The sequence below is a fragment of the Lactuca serriola genome, chromosome 2, assembly GCF_051521515.1.
Source record: "Lactuca serriola cultivar US96UC23 chromosome 2, Lser_US96UC23_V15, whole genome shotgun sequence".
Classification (NCBI taxonomy): domain Eukaryota; kingdom Viridiplantae; phylum Streptophyta; class Magnoliopsida; order Asterales; family Asteraceae; genus Lactuca; species Lactuca serriola.
In genome coordinates, this window is record NC_136409.1 from 127,008,248 (window position 1) to 127,023,867 (window position 15,620).

At 31.4% G+C, this 15,620-nt stretch overlaps 1 protein-coding gene across 1 annotated transcript; it reads left to right on the forward strand.

Annotated features, from left to right (window-relative positions):
- The first annotated feature begins 12,407 nt into the window (after nt 1–12,407).
- On the forward strand, nt 12,408–15,087 carry LOC145086777 (pyruvate decarboxylase 1-like). Its single transcript, XM_079024617.1, has 5 exons — nt 12,408–13,039; nt 13,434–13,597; nt 13,686–14,336; nt 14,417–14,723; nt 14,803–15,087. The coding sequence occupies exons 1-5, from the start codon at nt 12,518–12,520 to the stop codon at nt 14,971–14,973; spliced, it is 1,815 nt and encodes a 604-aa protein (XP_078880743.1). The 5' UTR covers nt 12,408–12,517; the 3' UTR covers nt 14,974–15,087.
- Nucleotides 15,088–15,620: the final 533 nt, after the last annotated feature.

The window sequence follows — 15,620 nt, forward strand, 5'->3', positions numbered from 1 at the left end:
ATGCAAAATCAAATGGTAGGATCTCTATTTTGAAAACTTATTGTTTAATTTTAACCAGATGACCTTGGAATCTTAAAATTCAAACACCCTCTTGTTAAAATCAATTGTAATTAACACAAACATTGGAATGACAAATACTACTTGAGAGTCCTTGAGTACTAAGTTCATACCAATCAATTTCAATATATCAACTTCTTACTCACAGAGACCCTTTCATTCATGGTTTCGTTTGCTCACTTTCTTTCAGGTGCATCAAAGAAGGATTAGAGAATTAAAAATGACAATATGGTCATTTTGGCATATTTTCCTCTGAGGATTCCAGATCAACGGTCTCAAAAAATTCTTATAGTAATTGGTGATAGAATTTTGAGTCACGGAGTAGTTCAGGATCACCATTTGTTACCTAATTAGGGGTAAATATGTCATTACATACCAGATATTTCATACGAATAAATTTTGTTTGATATAGTCATTTTACTTTTGGTCATTTTGGTTACTACTAATGTTGGAATTTGGATACAGATCCACATTTATTACAACTTTTGCATGTTGTGTTTTGCATCAAGAGTAATGTGAATTATGTGACACATTCTTATTATTATACGTTTTCCATGACAATTAAGATATGTTTTAACCCAATAAAAACTATAATAGCCACCTGATAAAAATGACCATGATTTGTTATTAGCATCTGGACATAAAGTCGCAAGTTATCAGGTTTTCTTTCTTTTAACCCAATAAAAACTATAATAGCCGGTCTTTGGTAATGATGGAATCAGGGAAGGAATGGAATGGAATAACTCATTCCATTACTTTTTCCATTCCATCCATCAAAAAAATAAATCTTGACATGAGCTGAAATTTCAGATTGTGATATCATTAGAAGGGAAAATAATAGGATTCCAACCCACGAGCCTTCTTGCTGTTAATAATTGGGCATCAAATCCTTTGACCCCAAGAGTTATATGGAGGGAGAAAACTCTCACTAGGTAAGATGATCAATTACAAGTCTTTAATCATTTTTTTATTAAATGTTTTATATTTATTATTCTTCTTGATTATTGGAGCAGGATTCTTTGAACCTTCACTGAAAATCAATCAGCCGAAGGAGATTTAAATTTTTTATTAGGAAAAATGAACATTAGTATGTATAGATGTTGAGCTAATTGGATCGATAAAATAATAAAACTATGAATAAATGGTTGTATTGTTCTTGTTTAGTTAAAAAAAAAAGCATTTCTCAATTTATTATATACTACTTGTGAAAATTCGAACATCCATTTTTTTTTGTTTCTAAACCATCGTATATTTAACTTATATTATCTATGATAGGATATAAAAAACATGTATGCTAAAATATCATAAATTTTAATCTTTAAATAATTATACTCCACCACACAAGAAAATGAATTAAAAAAAAAAGCTCGAATTTAAAACTTTAAACGCGGATGTTTTGCTAATAATTATACTTCATCATATATTTAACTTATATTGAAGGGGCCCATCAGTCTAGCCCATATGAGCTTTGAGAAAGTTGAAGGGCACATTTTCAATTTGTCGTAAAACAGTCAAAATTTGCAAACTTAACAAAATTGACCCAAAAGTCAAAATTGCAATTCTTATTACGTTCATTTTTACTTATACTTGTTTGCTTATCACGAGAACGATGAAGTTTCTGTTTATGAGAATCTCTAATCCTTCTTTGATGTGTGTAATAGTTTCTGTTTATGAGAATCTGGATGTTGATGTATGGAGGTATGACAAGTCTGTTACAAATATAAAGCTGCCAGTGGCCTACTTCCCACGTATTGTTCTTTCTGTTCTGAAGTTAGTTGAAGATACAAAGAAACAACAATATCAAGCTCTTGAATTGAAAGGGTTACATGAAGTTAGCTGAAAATAGTTTTTCCTTTTAATGAACCCCTTGATGAGAGCATTATAACCATTTACTGTGAGATCATATCCCTTCTCCACCATTTCTTTATACAAAAACGATGCCTCCATATTCCTTGCTTTTCAGTGTCCTCTTATTAGAACATCATATGTGTTGGTATCCGGGGAAACTCCTTTTCCCAACATACCCTTGTAGATTTCACTTGTTGCATGCATATCATTTGCTGTATCGATCTCTCCTTGTTTGCATAAACCATCAACCAATGAAGTATAAGTTACAACATTTGGAGTTAAACCCATTTGAACCATCTCATTATGAAGTGAAAACGACTCCTTTATTCTTGCAGTAGCTATCAATAAGGGCTGAATATAAATTGCATTATATTTCTTTTTTTTCATCAAATGTAATTGTTTATTGTTGTATTTGATTATAAATTACATCAAATATAATTTTGGTCCTTATTCATATGTTATATAACCATCAAGGTCTCTATCCTAAATGAAATGACTATATCACATTTTTTTGGTATGATTTTTTTATGTTTTGATCTATTATAAAAAAAATTATATATATATATATATATATATATATATATATATATATATATATATAGGCTTAGGTTATTTTGTTTTTACTAACTATTGTGTGCCAGAATGCACAGATCTGGACCACCGGATGGAATATAATCAAATGTCATAATCTGAGAGTCTATGATATTACAATAGGGTAACATGTACCGTATAATCACATAAATTTCAGCATAAGGGTATTTTTGTCAAATGACCTATATTAAAAAATGAAATTTTCGGATTTTAAGGGATAATTAGATCTCTTATTTTTAAACGTCTGATTTTTTTAATTCTAATTTAGTTCTAATATAGTTTTTAGTAATAACCATTTTATTCTTTCAGAATGACAACGTCAACCATAAACTAGTAAAGATATTTTTGATTTTATTCTTGCAGAATATGGTTATATTCAAGATATATTTTTTTATAATTAACATGCTTAAAGAATTGTACAAAATATTATCAAGAATAACATTTTTTTAAGAATACGGATTTTATTTATTTAAGAATCAATAATTACATTAATTCGTAAAGAATGAGACTATAACCAATTACTACATTCATTTTGAAAAAAATAAAACTAGTAATGGTTTAGTAATTACATTTATTCTTAAAGATTAAAAATAAGAATGGTTAAAAATGAAAAAAAAAAACATCAAAATATAACAAAAACACCAATCCATTCTGAAAGAATATATTCTGGTAGAATATACTCTCGTTCTCCATGTTTTCTTCATTTTCCATATCAATGGCTACCTCTTCAAAACCTAAATCCACAAAGAAAACATAATCAACTTTCAAATATTAAATTTTATCAAAAAAAATAATAAATGGCAAACAAAGATTCTATAAGAACACCTATACTTTATTCTAACAGAATATTACTTAGAGTATAATAGCTATCAAGAAACATGTTTATTCTACAAGAATGATATTGTAAAAATTCTCTAAAAATGGTTTTGAATATTATTAAAGAATTTGTATTATCAAGAGTATGAAATAACTAATCATAAATGAAAAGTAACAACATAAATTAAAAATTAAACAAAACAGATTATTTACAATCCTTTAACATATAAAATCAAATTATACTAAGATTACTAGCCGGAGAACAAATATAATTTTTATAATTCACAACTAATATCTCATACATTTATACTTGGTGATTATAATAACTAAAGAAATGTAAAAGAACAACAACTTCTATGGTAGTCATATTTTCATTGCTAACTTTTATTGCTTTTAAACCTATAATGTAAAACGTACCACCCAAAATTCCATCAAAATTAAGGTCTTTCTTTTGGGATTAAATTTTGTGATCAGAACATATAACATATGTTTAAACAAAACGGGAGAAGAAAGAACGTGAAAAAGAAGGCTAGAACAAAACGTCGACTAGTAATTTAAGATTTTATCAGCAACCTTGTTTATGGATAATCAATATTCATGGGTTGTCACAGATCTTTTCAAATTTGATTGCTTCAAGCATTGAATCCTAAAGTTTTCTGGTTGGGGGCAACAATGGTGACTTGTGATCTGGCGATGGAGGTAAATTGGTTGTTGTGGTCATCACGAAGATAGAGGCGTGGAGATATAAGGTTTGTGAAAAATGATATCCCTAATTTGAAGGGATATTAATTAAATTAATTGTTTACTATAATTAGTTATAGCAAAGATTACTATTATAACCTTGAATAATTTATTTAATTATTTATTATTATCTGAATTTTCATTGGTTCTTAGAAGCACACAATAGTTGTTAGAAACATTTGAACCCAACTCTCTCTCTTTATATATATATATATATATATATATATATATATATATATATAAAGTGTCATAATCTGCTCATTAGCTGGATTAAGTCATAATCTTGAACATATCTTTACCCACATCATTTTCTATGATCATTTTTATGCTCATTTTCTTATCAACAGGTCTGAGGTTATACATCAAAAATTTACCATTACATATGGATGAGGTACTAGTGAGGACCTGGACGAACGTGTTAAAACATGGATGAGAACTTTTGGTGATACAGTGAAGCCTTTTTCAAGTTAAAGGTTAGTTGTTCTATATACATTGTTATAATTGGTTATGTTTTTCAAAAAAACCATTTTCTAGTGAGGAATTGGACGAAAGTTTTTTTTTATGGAAAATGAGATATATAAAAGTAGGATGCTATATTTTGTGTTTTATTGTGGAAGTTTGCAAATTTCTATTATGGAGGTTGCTGTTATGGAGGCTTTGCATAAAAATTTTTGTAAGGTACACATACATCCCTTGTACTTCATGTTGTATTTGCTCATATTTTTTATGTTCTGGAGAAGTTTTCACCATTGCATCGCTATAGATGAAGTTGTTAATAGCGGGAAGGTCCTATAATTTGAGTTTTCTTCATTAAAAGTTATTTGAGATTTTGAATCCCAAGTTTTCTTCTTTTTGTAGGCATACAATGAATCAGCCACAAAGGGGAAAGAGAGGTCAGAGGTGTGACATTCAACAGATTTAAGAATGTTTTTATGTTTAATGAACTAGGTATACATATAATAGTCTTTTAGATTGTATAGACTGTAGATAAGTCTTAATGAATATTAATGTTTTTATGTTTAATGAACTAAGTGGTTAATTGTAATTTTTTTTTCTGTTTCTGAAAATGAAAACAGGATCAATGATGTCCCACTTCTTATGGTTGGAATGGAATCATATAGTAGGTTTGTATTTTGTAGAGATTGATCCTTTAGTTAAAATTCACATGGTAAAAGCTTTGTAGAAATTGAAGAGTTTGTGTTGGTTGGAATGGTGATCCCATGTGTTCCGCAACATCTATGGAGTGGAGTTTGCTGATGAATAAGGTTGGAATGCAAAGCCAGAATAGGCTAGAATGCAATCATGAATGGTGGAAGGGAATGGGGATGTGAGACATCAAGTACGATTGTTTATTGGTGTATTAGATGTGTATATATGGCGTATTAGATGATTGTATGTGAGTTGTAAAAAGTAGATAGGATACATATAGTACGGTTAAATAGTTGTACTCTATTAGGCATGTAATCTAATACACCCCTCTATTAATACGCCCTCTATGTACGTACTATATTCATAATTTCAAGCGTACTCTATTAACCTTTTTTTAGTAGTGATTTTGCTTTTTTTTAATGACAAAATTATGTTTTTCTTTGCATTAATCAGAAAGTAAGCATCATTAACTCAAGTTTTCCCTCGGTTCTACTTCAATGTTTATTGATTATAAAAGATTGTTTGTGGATTTAAAATTCTACTAAAAGTGATAGGTTTTCATGTAATAATAGGTTAATTATCAATTTCATTCTTTTGTTACCTTTTCCATGACACTCCATACTATAATATATGCCAAATTGTCTCTTTCCATTGTAGAATTGGTGCCACTGATACACCATATTCTTTGACTTCAGAGCTAAGAACACACTGACACTTGTCTATGACTCCTAAAGGCTAATTATGTCTTTACCTTTTTACAAGGTAAGTTGTTGAGAAACAAAGTATGGACTATTACAATTTGTGATCCACAAACTCCATTATAGGACCTATTTAAGCTTAATGTTCCCCATATTATCCAATAACTTTCTTTAGTCTACTATTCTTTGTATGCAAGCATATACCCTTAATTCTCGAATTTTCTTGATGCATGGCATTTTTGGCCTATAAAAGTGTATTATATCAGTTGTATATTAATGAATATGGAGTGGTTTTTCCTCAATGATGGTGGGATGTTGATCCTAGAATTGTATGTTGCTATTGATTTAATGATATGGCTTGGTTTTTAATTAGGTTTAAACTGGGTTATTTTTGCTATTAATTATTTATAGTTCCTTTTTCAAGTTTAAAGTATTTTGCTTTTAATTTTTTGTTGTTTGTTTATCATGTTAAAAGTATGTTGCTCTTAATTGAACAATATGACTTGATATTTAATTTGATATAAACTTGGTTATTTTTGTTTTGTAGGTTATTATTGGTTGTATTCATAAGGAGATAAAGGAAGAAGTTAAAGGTGGAAAGTGAAGAAATTGAGTCAAAAAAAACAAGAAATCGTCAAGATGTATGATGAACTTGTAAAGCTTACCCAAGGAAATAATCTACTCATCTAATTAGACTCTGAAACTTAGATTTTTTTTTTTAATTTGGTATCAATACTTTGAATTTTTTTTCATATTGCAATTAGATTATATATAATAATAAAACTTAGTTATTATCGTACAACGAGTGAGATGGCAAACGAGTAACAAGCTGCGCCGTTAAACCTTTTTGTATGGTAAAGCAATTCTTTTGAAGACTACATCTATTGATCTAGGGGATATCACATTGTTATGCATGATCCGTTGTATTCTCTTAAGAAGCTCCACTGCACCGGCGTGAGGAAACTAAACATATCAAATGCAAATGGTATGAACACGTGTTTATTTTCCATACACGATTTCTCATGTTTGGTGACCTTGCATGTAGCAGCTTTTAAAGCAGTCTGTCCCGCTATGAAACCCCCAGCTCTCAAGCCCACGAGAGGGGATACCCCTGTAAGGTCCACACATGCGTGTTTCCCTCCAACTCATCCAAAAATCAGAACATCGGCCAGTCTAAGGGTTGACCTTCCTTCTGTTGGGTTAGTCAAGAAATTCACAGGAGTCTCTTTCTTGGCAGAAACATCGACATGCTTAGATATGTCAAACAAAACATTCATAACCATATTGTGTCTGTATTTAAACCACAAGAGTTCTTTACAATGAACTGCATGCTCTCCAAAAGAGTCCAAACATGCCTTGCGGCACATCGGACATATATCATCATTTGGGAATATTGGGATCATGAGTCAATATTTTATGATAGTACAATACTCCAAAGGAGACATATGTTGGCCAAGCCGATCTATAGGGATAGATAGAAGGATATCTTGAGCATGTGATGTACACAAACACTGGAAAACTGCTTTCTATCGAGCCATCATATCAAGATGCACTTCCATATCTTGGACAATTTGACTAAAAATGGCACTTGCTAGTGTATTCTGAGATTTGGTTAGGGGTGACCATGGTGCGGTTTGGTGCGGTTTCAGGGACAAACTGAACCGCAAACCGCAGGGTGCGGTTTTTCAATGGTTCGGTTTTGCGGTTTTTGAGTGCGGTTTTGGTTTGTACCGATTCGGTGTCGGTTTTAAATCGAGTCAAACATATTGTGTGGGTTTTTTTTATGTTTACCGGTATAATTTTTTTAACTGTGATGTTCATGTGAAAATTTATAATTGTATGACATGGTGTCATTTCGTCTCCTCACATTTAGAAGTTGTAGTTTTGAGTTTTTTATGTTGTTTACTTGATCACTTCATTTGCAACTCATATTCCCAACCTCATTTTTTATTCAATTTGCGTTTAGAATTTACAAGCTTACAAGTTGTAGCCCACATAGTGTTTACACTTTATACATAATCATTAAGTCACAAACATAAAATGACAAACTCACATATTAAACATAATACCTAATTACTAATTACCATCATGTTCAATATATAATATATGTATAAATTATAATTTATTAGTTTTTTAAATAATATGTATAATTGTATAATATAAATGAGTGATTTATTTTATTGTTAATAAGCTTGCGGTGCGGTTCGGTTTTGATGGTCCAGTTTCTAGATAAAAACTGCATCAATAAGTTCGGTTTTTCAAAAAAAAAATCCGCACCATCGGTTTTTGCGTCGGTTTCGGTTTTTCAGTTACGGTTTATTGCGGTTTTTGTGTTTTTTTCTTTTATCGGTTCTGTTTTTGCTCACCCCTAGATTTGGGGGAGTGTCCTTAGTAGTAAAAATGCTAAGTTCAATGTCCGAAAGCTTGTTACGAATGTCTGGATTTTGGGATAAACTATGATAAATGTTTTAATGAACTATGTTTTGGAATGTCTGGATTAAAAGATATTTATGTTTTGACTATAATAAAAATGAAAATTTTACCCTTGATTTTTGGGGCGTTACATAAAAGGCCCGAACCAACGCCTTTACCTATACCCTTGGGCTCCAAAACACAAACCGAATACCCGGATCACCCAAACTACATCATCTACGTCCAAATGAGCCCAAACTCAATTCTTCAAGGGTTCTAAATCTGTTAATACCCACTCCTTGATCACCACCCCGCAATGAGAAATGATTCAAAACAGGGTGTTACACTTGTCAGTATAAGTTGAATGGTAAGTTACCTTTCAAAGAACCAAATAAAAAAAAAAAAGCTACAATTAATCTTCACAATCGATAACACATTATGAAGCTTTTTGATGGCGTAGATGTGGATGAGTATTGCAGCCCTTAGTTTGTTTTCTCTTGGTTTAGTATGAATGTTTTTTGTTTTTGTCTTTTTCTAAAAATGTTTAATGTGGTTTAAAGACGCATTTGTTGGATTTCTTGTGTTTTATTTATTGTCAAAGTTATATATGTTGCTATTCTTTTACCTATACTAGAAAAATAATAACATTTGTTTTTTTCTAAAATTACAATCTACTTATGATTTTCTTATATGTAATAAAGAAGTTCATCTCCTGTATTAGAAAATTAGGTAAAACAAGTTGTTAGTCTTTGTAATTTACACAAAAAAAGATGTAGTTATATTCTCGGATGATATTATCCCTATGACCCATATTATTGTATTTTTCCATTAAACTTAACTTGTTTCTATGATAATTGGATAGCTTTAAAGCAAAGTAGGTGAATGTTAACTACAATTAAAGATAATTTAGTTTAACAATATAGCATGCAGTTTATTTTAAGGGTTAATTTGTCGTTCATGTTATGTGGGTTGAATGTGATTGTGTCTATACTAAAGTACATTGTTATTTATTGTCAATGAATTATAGCAATGTACTTTTAAAGGACAATGGTTTAGTTTGAAATTTTAAAAAAATATAAGTAGTCTTTTTATATACAAATGTGAGAAATATGTTAATTTAGTAAAAAACTGAATGTACATTGCTTTTTAATGCATTTAGCCCATATTTGGATTGATTACAAGAATTAACAATGGAAGTGCATTGCTATTTGTTTTTGTTAGCCCTCTAATGCGATTGTACTTCAATTTACAGCTAGGTTAACTGCCCAAAAATAACTGCTATGAATGTAGGCTGGTATAATGAAAAAAAAGTTTGTATGTGTTTGTATAATTAGAACGAATGAACGACATATGTACAACAAATAATGAATTTCATAGTATAATACTATAATTGGAATATATGAAAGTATGGTGTTATACAAAAAAGTAAATTTGATCTATTGTTTTTACGTTAATATACTCGACCAACAGACGGGTATAACATTAGTTCCATGGGTTACTGAAATTTAATGTCAAGCATTTAAAAATAAAAAAAATTAAAACCTTTGCTTGATTTCTACTATTATCTTATTTAAAAAACTTTGTTTAACCTTTTAGCATATTTTATTTATAAAGTATGTTGTTATTTCCAGCATCTAATAAAAGAATTTTTTTTATAATTTAAAATCAAAAAAATTCTAAACTCCTTGTCCTTGGTTGCTTGATTTATTTTACCATTTCATTTATTTAAAATTTTGAGTTTTACCTGTTTGCCACACCTAGACTTTTTGAAACACCTAGTGTGATGCCACCTATTAACCTAAAAAAAATCACATGAACATCTTTTGTAGTTTTCTTACATGTAGCTCTTTCAGATTAGATTATCTTATGTTTTGAGATTATTAGAAGAACATAAAGGTACCATTGTATCGTAAATTTATCTAGTGTTTATGGTTGATAGTTTGAGCTTTTATTAATATTAGTTTAGAATTTAAATATTATTTGGTTTTTGATTTGTTAAAAAGTTGGTAATCATCACAACTTTCCAATCTTTTATATCAAATAAATATTAAAGTAATAAAATAACAACATATTTTTAAAATTTTACGTACATTAAATCTCAACTTAGGGAAGTCTCCAACTCACATTGATATCTTCTTTTAATCACCTACACCAATATCAATTTAAAATACATAAGATGTATTTATATTTTTCACAGCAGTTGTGGTGCCAGAGTCAAAGTAAAAGGGTATCACAAACCGATAGGTTTAGTTTCTCAATTTTCCAAACTCGGTTCAAGGTTTAAACCCAAACTCATTCGATAGTTTAACTTGTTGAAAATTAAAAAATTTATGTTGCTTATATAACAAATATATAGATGTATAGGAGCTATGTTTCGCCGATGTAAAACAATTTTAGGATTTTAAAAAACAAGTTGAAAAGTTGGTAAAAAAACAATAAATTACACCGATGTAAGTGCCAAGATTCAAAATAGGGACCACAAAGTTAAAAGTTCAATACTTTACGGTTTGGGCAACTCAATATTTGTCTTTAGTTTTACAACATCATAATGTAATATGTATAATCCGTATAAAACTATATAAAAACACTGCAAAAATAAAAGAAAATAAATGTTGAAAGAAGATTTAAACTTGCAACCTATAAAAACACCCCTAACACCATAACCATGTGAACATTTGTGATATTATCTCGCTAAACATATTAATACTATGTATATATACACAACATAATTTTTTTTTAAAAATTAATTTTTTTTAAAGGGCATCTCTGGATATCCGGAGATCGATTATATTGTTTCTCAGTGAAACCTGGTTCTAGTGTAGTTGCAACACAATTAAATGTTGTAGTCATAATTAATGGAACATGTATGAAGACGTATGGAACCCCACATGTTATTTCCTTTGCTTAAATCTTGGTACCCATTGTAAAAGGAAAATAGAGTTCCAATAATTATAGCGGCTGGATGGGAAAAAAAGGTTCGGTGAAAAGGAAGTCGACGGAAAGGGTTTGAATTTTTGATGGATGGGATTTATTCTATTCTACATATACTTTATTATTAATAATTATTATATCATATTTTATGTTAAGTTTTTTTTAGGATATATAATATTCTGTTAATTTTTTTTATATAAATTAAAGTATTATCAAACCATAAAATTATATACATACATATATATATATATATATATATATATATATATAGATTTTTCTTAAGTTTTTTTTCTAAAGTTTAGGTAAAAAATTAAAAATTATCAAACAACAATAATGTATATTTTGGTAGACATCCGGCAAAATGCTTATAGAGTATATAGACATTATAAAATCAGAAATTAAATAACCTCTTATCTTTTATTTCTATTTATCTTCCTACAAATGTAAAATAGGGACAAATGTCATATTTTGATAAAATTAATTATATTTTAGACATTTATAATTATTTCAAATTGATAGGAAGATATTTAAAAAGAAAAGTAAATGAATATTTAATTTCTCTTATAAAATATGCGTCAAACAACATGTCTTGGACCATTTTACATGCCCATAAACATTTTGCACTAAGCCCTATAAAATAGACTGTATGTTTTCCCCTTAAACCTTTTTAAGGCCAAAAAGAAAATATGAGACCTCATTTTCCCTTTTATTTTGCTATAGAGAAACATGTTCTCAACTCAATTCTTAATGGTGGAAGAGGAAAATATGTGTCTGACCAAGTTTTTCTTATGTAATTAGTTTAGATTTACACACACACACACACACACATATATATATATATATATATATATATATATATATATATATATATATGAATTGTTTCTGAAATCTTTAAAAATTTGTAAAATAACAAAGACAATGTCATTTTGGTATAGTTTCTTTAAGTATCAACATGCATTACAAAATGCATGATTATTATGTAAAATCCTGAGTTTTTGAGACATTTTTAATATAAAGTTTAATAAAAGTTACTTCTTTTGGCATTTTCTGCTTTAAAAATGTTAGTGGCAAATTAGAATATGTTATGGGCGTTGCCTGTTTTAGAAACCATTTGTAAAACCGCTGACTGTATATCTTCTCAGGGTATATATAAATACACGGCGTCATCTTTCTTCTGTATCCAAAGCTTCAAAAAATCAAACTCAAGTCAAAAGCACACTCTCTCTGTCGCTCTCTATTTCCAAACCACTAGAAGCGGACACGTGTCAACCAAAATGGACACAAAAGTTGGTTCTATCAACGTCGTTGCCTCGCCGAATGCCGACGTCGGCTGTCTACCGTCACACGGAGTCGTTTCCTCCGTCCAGACATCCACCGTTCCAATCAGCTTCTCCGAGGCCACACTCGGCCGACACCTGGCTCGCCGGCTAGTTCAGATCGGTGTCTCTGATGTCTTCTCTGTTCCCGGCGACTTCAACCTCACTTTGCTTGACCACCTCATCGCCGAGCCTGGACTCAACCTCGTTGGCTGCTGCAATGAGCTCAACGCAGGGTACGCCGCTGACGGATACGCTAGGTCTCGCGGCGTTGGAGCGTGCGTCGTTACTTTCACTGTCGGCGGACTTAGTGTGATCAACGCCATTGCCGGAGCTTACAGTGAGAATCTACCGGTGATTTGTATTGTCGGTGGTCCGAATTCGAATGATTACGGTACTAACAGAATTCTTCATCACACGATCGGATTGCCGGATTTTAGCCAAGAGCATCGATGCTTTCAAACCATTACTTGCTTTCAGGTACTAACCTAGACATACTCTTCTGATTTTGTTGATCATTCAATTTCTCCGATCGTTTATGCGTCGCACTCAACTCCATTAACAAAGCATGATTACTTGAACAGACTGAACATAGATTCGCGTTACTTTTTATACTTACGTTTGAAAACCTAGAAATGTCCTTGATATGATTTGATTTCATTGATCCATCACTTTCTATGAGTTTGTGTGCGTCGGATCTTTATAAATCAATCAGTAAGTTCCTAAGAACAAATGCATCATAGATTCATAGCGATTGGCGTCACTTCTACAAATTACAGTGTTCTTATCAATCTGATTATTATACGTTCTAAGATTGGTTGATCTATTGTAACATAGTTAACGATTCTGATTTTATGACTACTTTTGAATCTAGGCCGTGGTTAACGATTTGGAATACGCACACGAACTGATCGACACCGCCGTTTCCACCGCGTTAAAAGAAAGCAAGCCAGTTTACATCAGTATCAGCTGCAATCTACCTGCAATTCCTCATCCTACTTTTACCCATGACCCTGTTCCCTTTACTCTCTCGCCAAAGTAAGTTTCACATCCTTCAAATCTCTACACATAACTCACCAATCATAATCACATTCAATTCAATTTTCAAATTCTCCGAATCATATAGGTTGAGTAATCACATGGGTTTAGAAGCAGCCATTGAAGCAGCAGCAGAGTTTCTAAACAAAGCGGTGAAGCCAGTAATGGTCGCCGGACCTAAACTCCGTGTAGCAAAAGCCAGCAACGCATTTGTTGAATTAGCAGACTCATGTGGGTATCCTGTAGCTGTGATGCCATCAGCGAAAGGGATGATCCCAGAACACCATCCTCATTTCATTGGAACATATTGGGGTGCTGTAAGCACTGCTTTTTGTGCAGAAATTGTTGAATCTTCTGATGCTTACTTATTTGCTGGACCTATATTCAACGACTACAGCTCTGTAGGCTATTCTCTTCTCCTCAAGAAAGACAAAGCCATAATCTTGCAACCTGATCGTGTAATAATTGGAAATGGCCCAACTTTCGGGTGCGTGTTGATGAAAGATTTCTTGTTAGGTTTATCAAAAAGACTTAAGAAGAACACAACTGCATACGAGAATTATCACAGAATTTATGTTCCAGAAGGTCACCCTCTTAAATCTGCTCCTAAAGAGGCATTGAGGGTTAACGTTCTGTTTCAACACATACAGAATATGTTGTCAGGTGATACAGCTGTCATTGCTGAAACCGGTGATTCGTGGTTCAATTGTCAGAAGCTAAAGCTTCCAAAAGGATGCGGGTAAGTTTCAATTATCTATTATCTGCTATTTGCTATCTGTTATCTGGTTTTAAAGGTGAAATGATGATTTGATTTTGTAGGTATGAGTTCCAAATGCAATACGGGTCAATTGGGTGGTCGGTGGGAGCGACACTTGGGTACGCACAAGCCGCAACTGACAAACGAGTGATTGCGTGTATTGGAGACGGAAGCTTCCAAGTCACGGCTCAAGATATTTCAACAATGATTCGATGTGGCCAAAACACCATCATTTTCCTAATAAACAATGGCGGATACACCATTGAAGTCGAGATCCATGACGGGCCCTACAATGTTATAAAAAATTGGAATTACACTGGTTTAGTTGACGCGATCCATAATGGTGAGGGCAAGTGTTGGACTAGTAAGGTAAGTTGTTGGGCTTGGGTTGTTCCAGATACTACAGATGGTATCAGAGCAGTAGTTTAATTGAAACTTGTTTTTGTAGGTGTTGTGTGAAGAAGAGCTTGTTGTGGCTATTGAGAAGGCGACTGGGGAGAAAAAGGATTGTTTGTGTTTTATTGAAGTGGTTGTGCACAAAGATGATACCAGCAAAGAGTTGCTCGAGTGGGGTTCCAGAGTCTCAGCTGCTAACAGCCGACCTCCGAACCCTCAGTAAAAAAACCAAAACCAGATGAGGATTTGCTAGGGTTTTATGATGTATAAAGTATTGAATCTATAAACTTTTGTTGTTATTTTGATTGAGAAAGAATAACGATTTTTAGTTGTGTGATTCGGCGTAATTCGTGTTAAAATGGAGTTTTCAAAATCATGGTTGTGTTTTTGAGACGTGGAATGTCTCCAAATCGATTCTTTTGGTTGAAAATTGAGTTTGAAACGAGAAAGGCCCAACCGTTTCTTGAATTGGTGATTGTGAATTTTATGATTTGTCTTTTGAACTTTTTGAAAAGAAAGAGAAAGCAAGTAACACTTTATTCTCGTAAATGTTTTTCTTTATTATTATTATTGGTAAGGGATAAGAAAGATTCATATACATAAAGGTAAACACTAATTGCTTTCTTAAAACCTTAGATAATTTTTTTTTTTTTTTCAAATCCCTTTGTTTTGTTATTACTAAATTTCCTAATAATGAAATATGCTTTTGTGGAACAAGATTACATATTAATAATAATATAATTATTGGAAAATTGATTATTAGTATGTACTATTAATTCTCAAAATGTTAGCTAAAGTTACAACTTACATTTTCTCTCTTTCTTATTTTCGCACGGAAGTACTTGCATTTCTTATTTTGCCACTGAAACT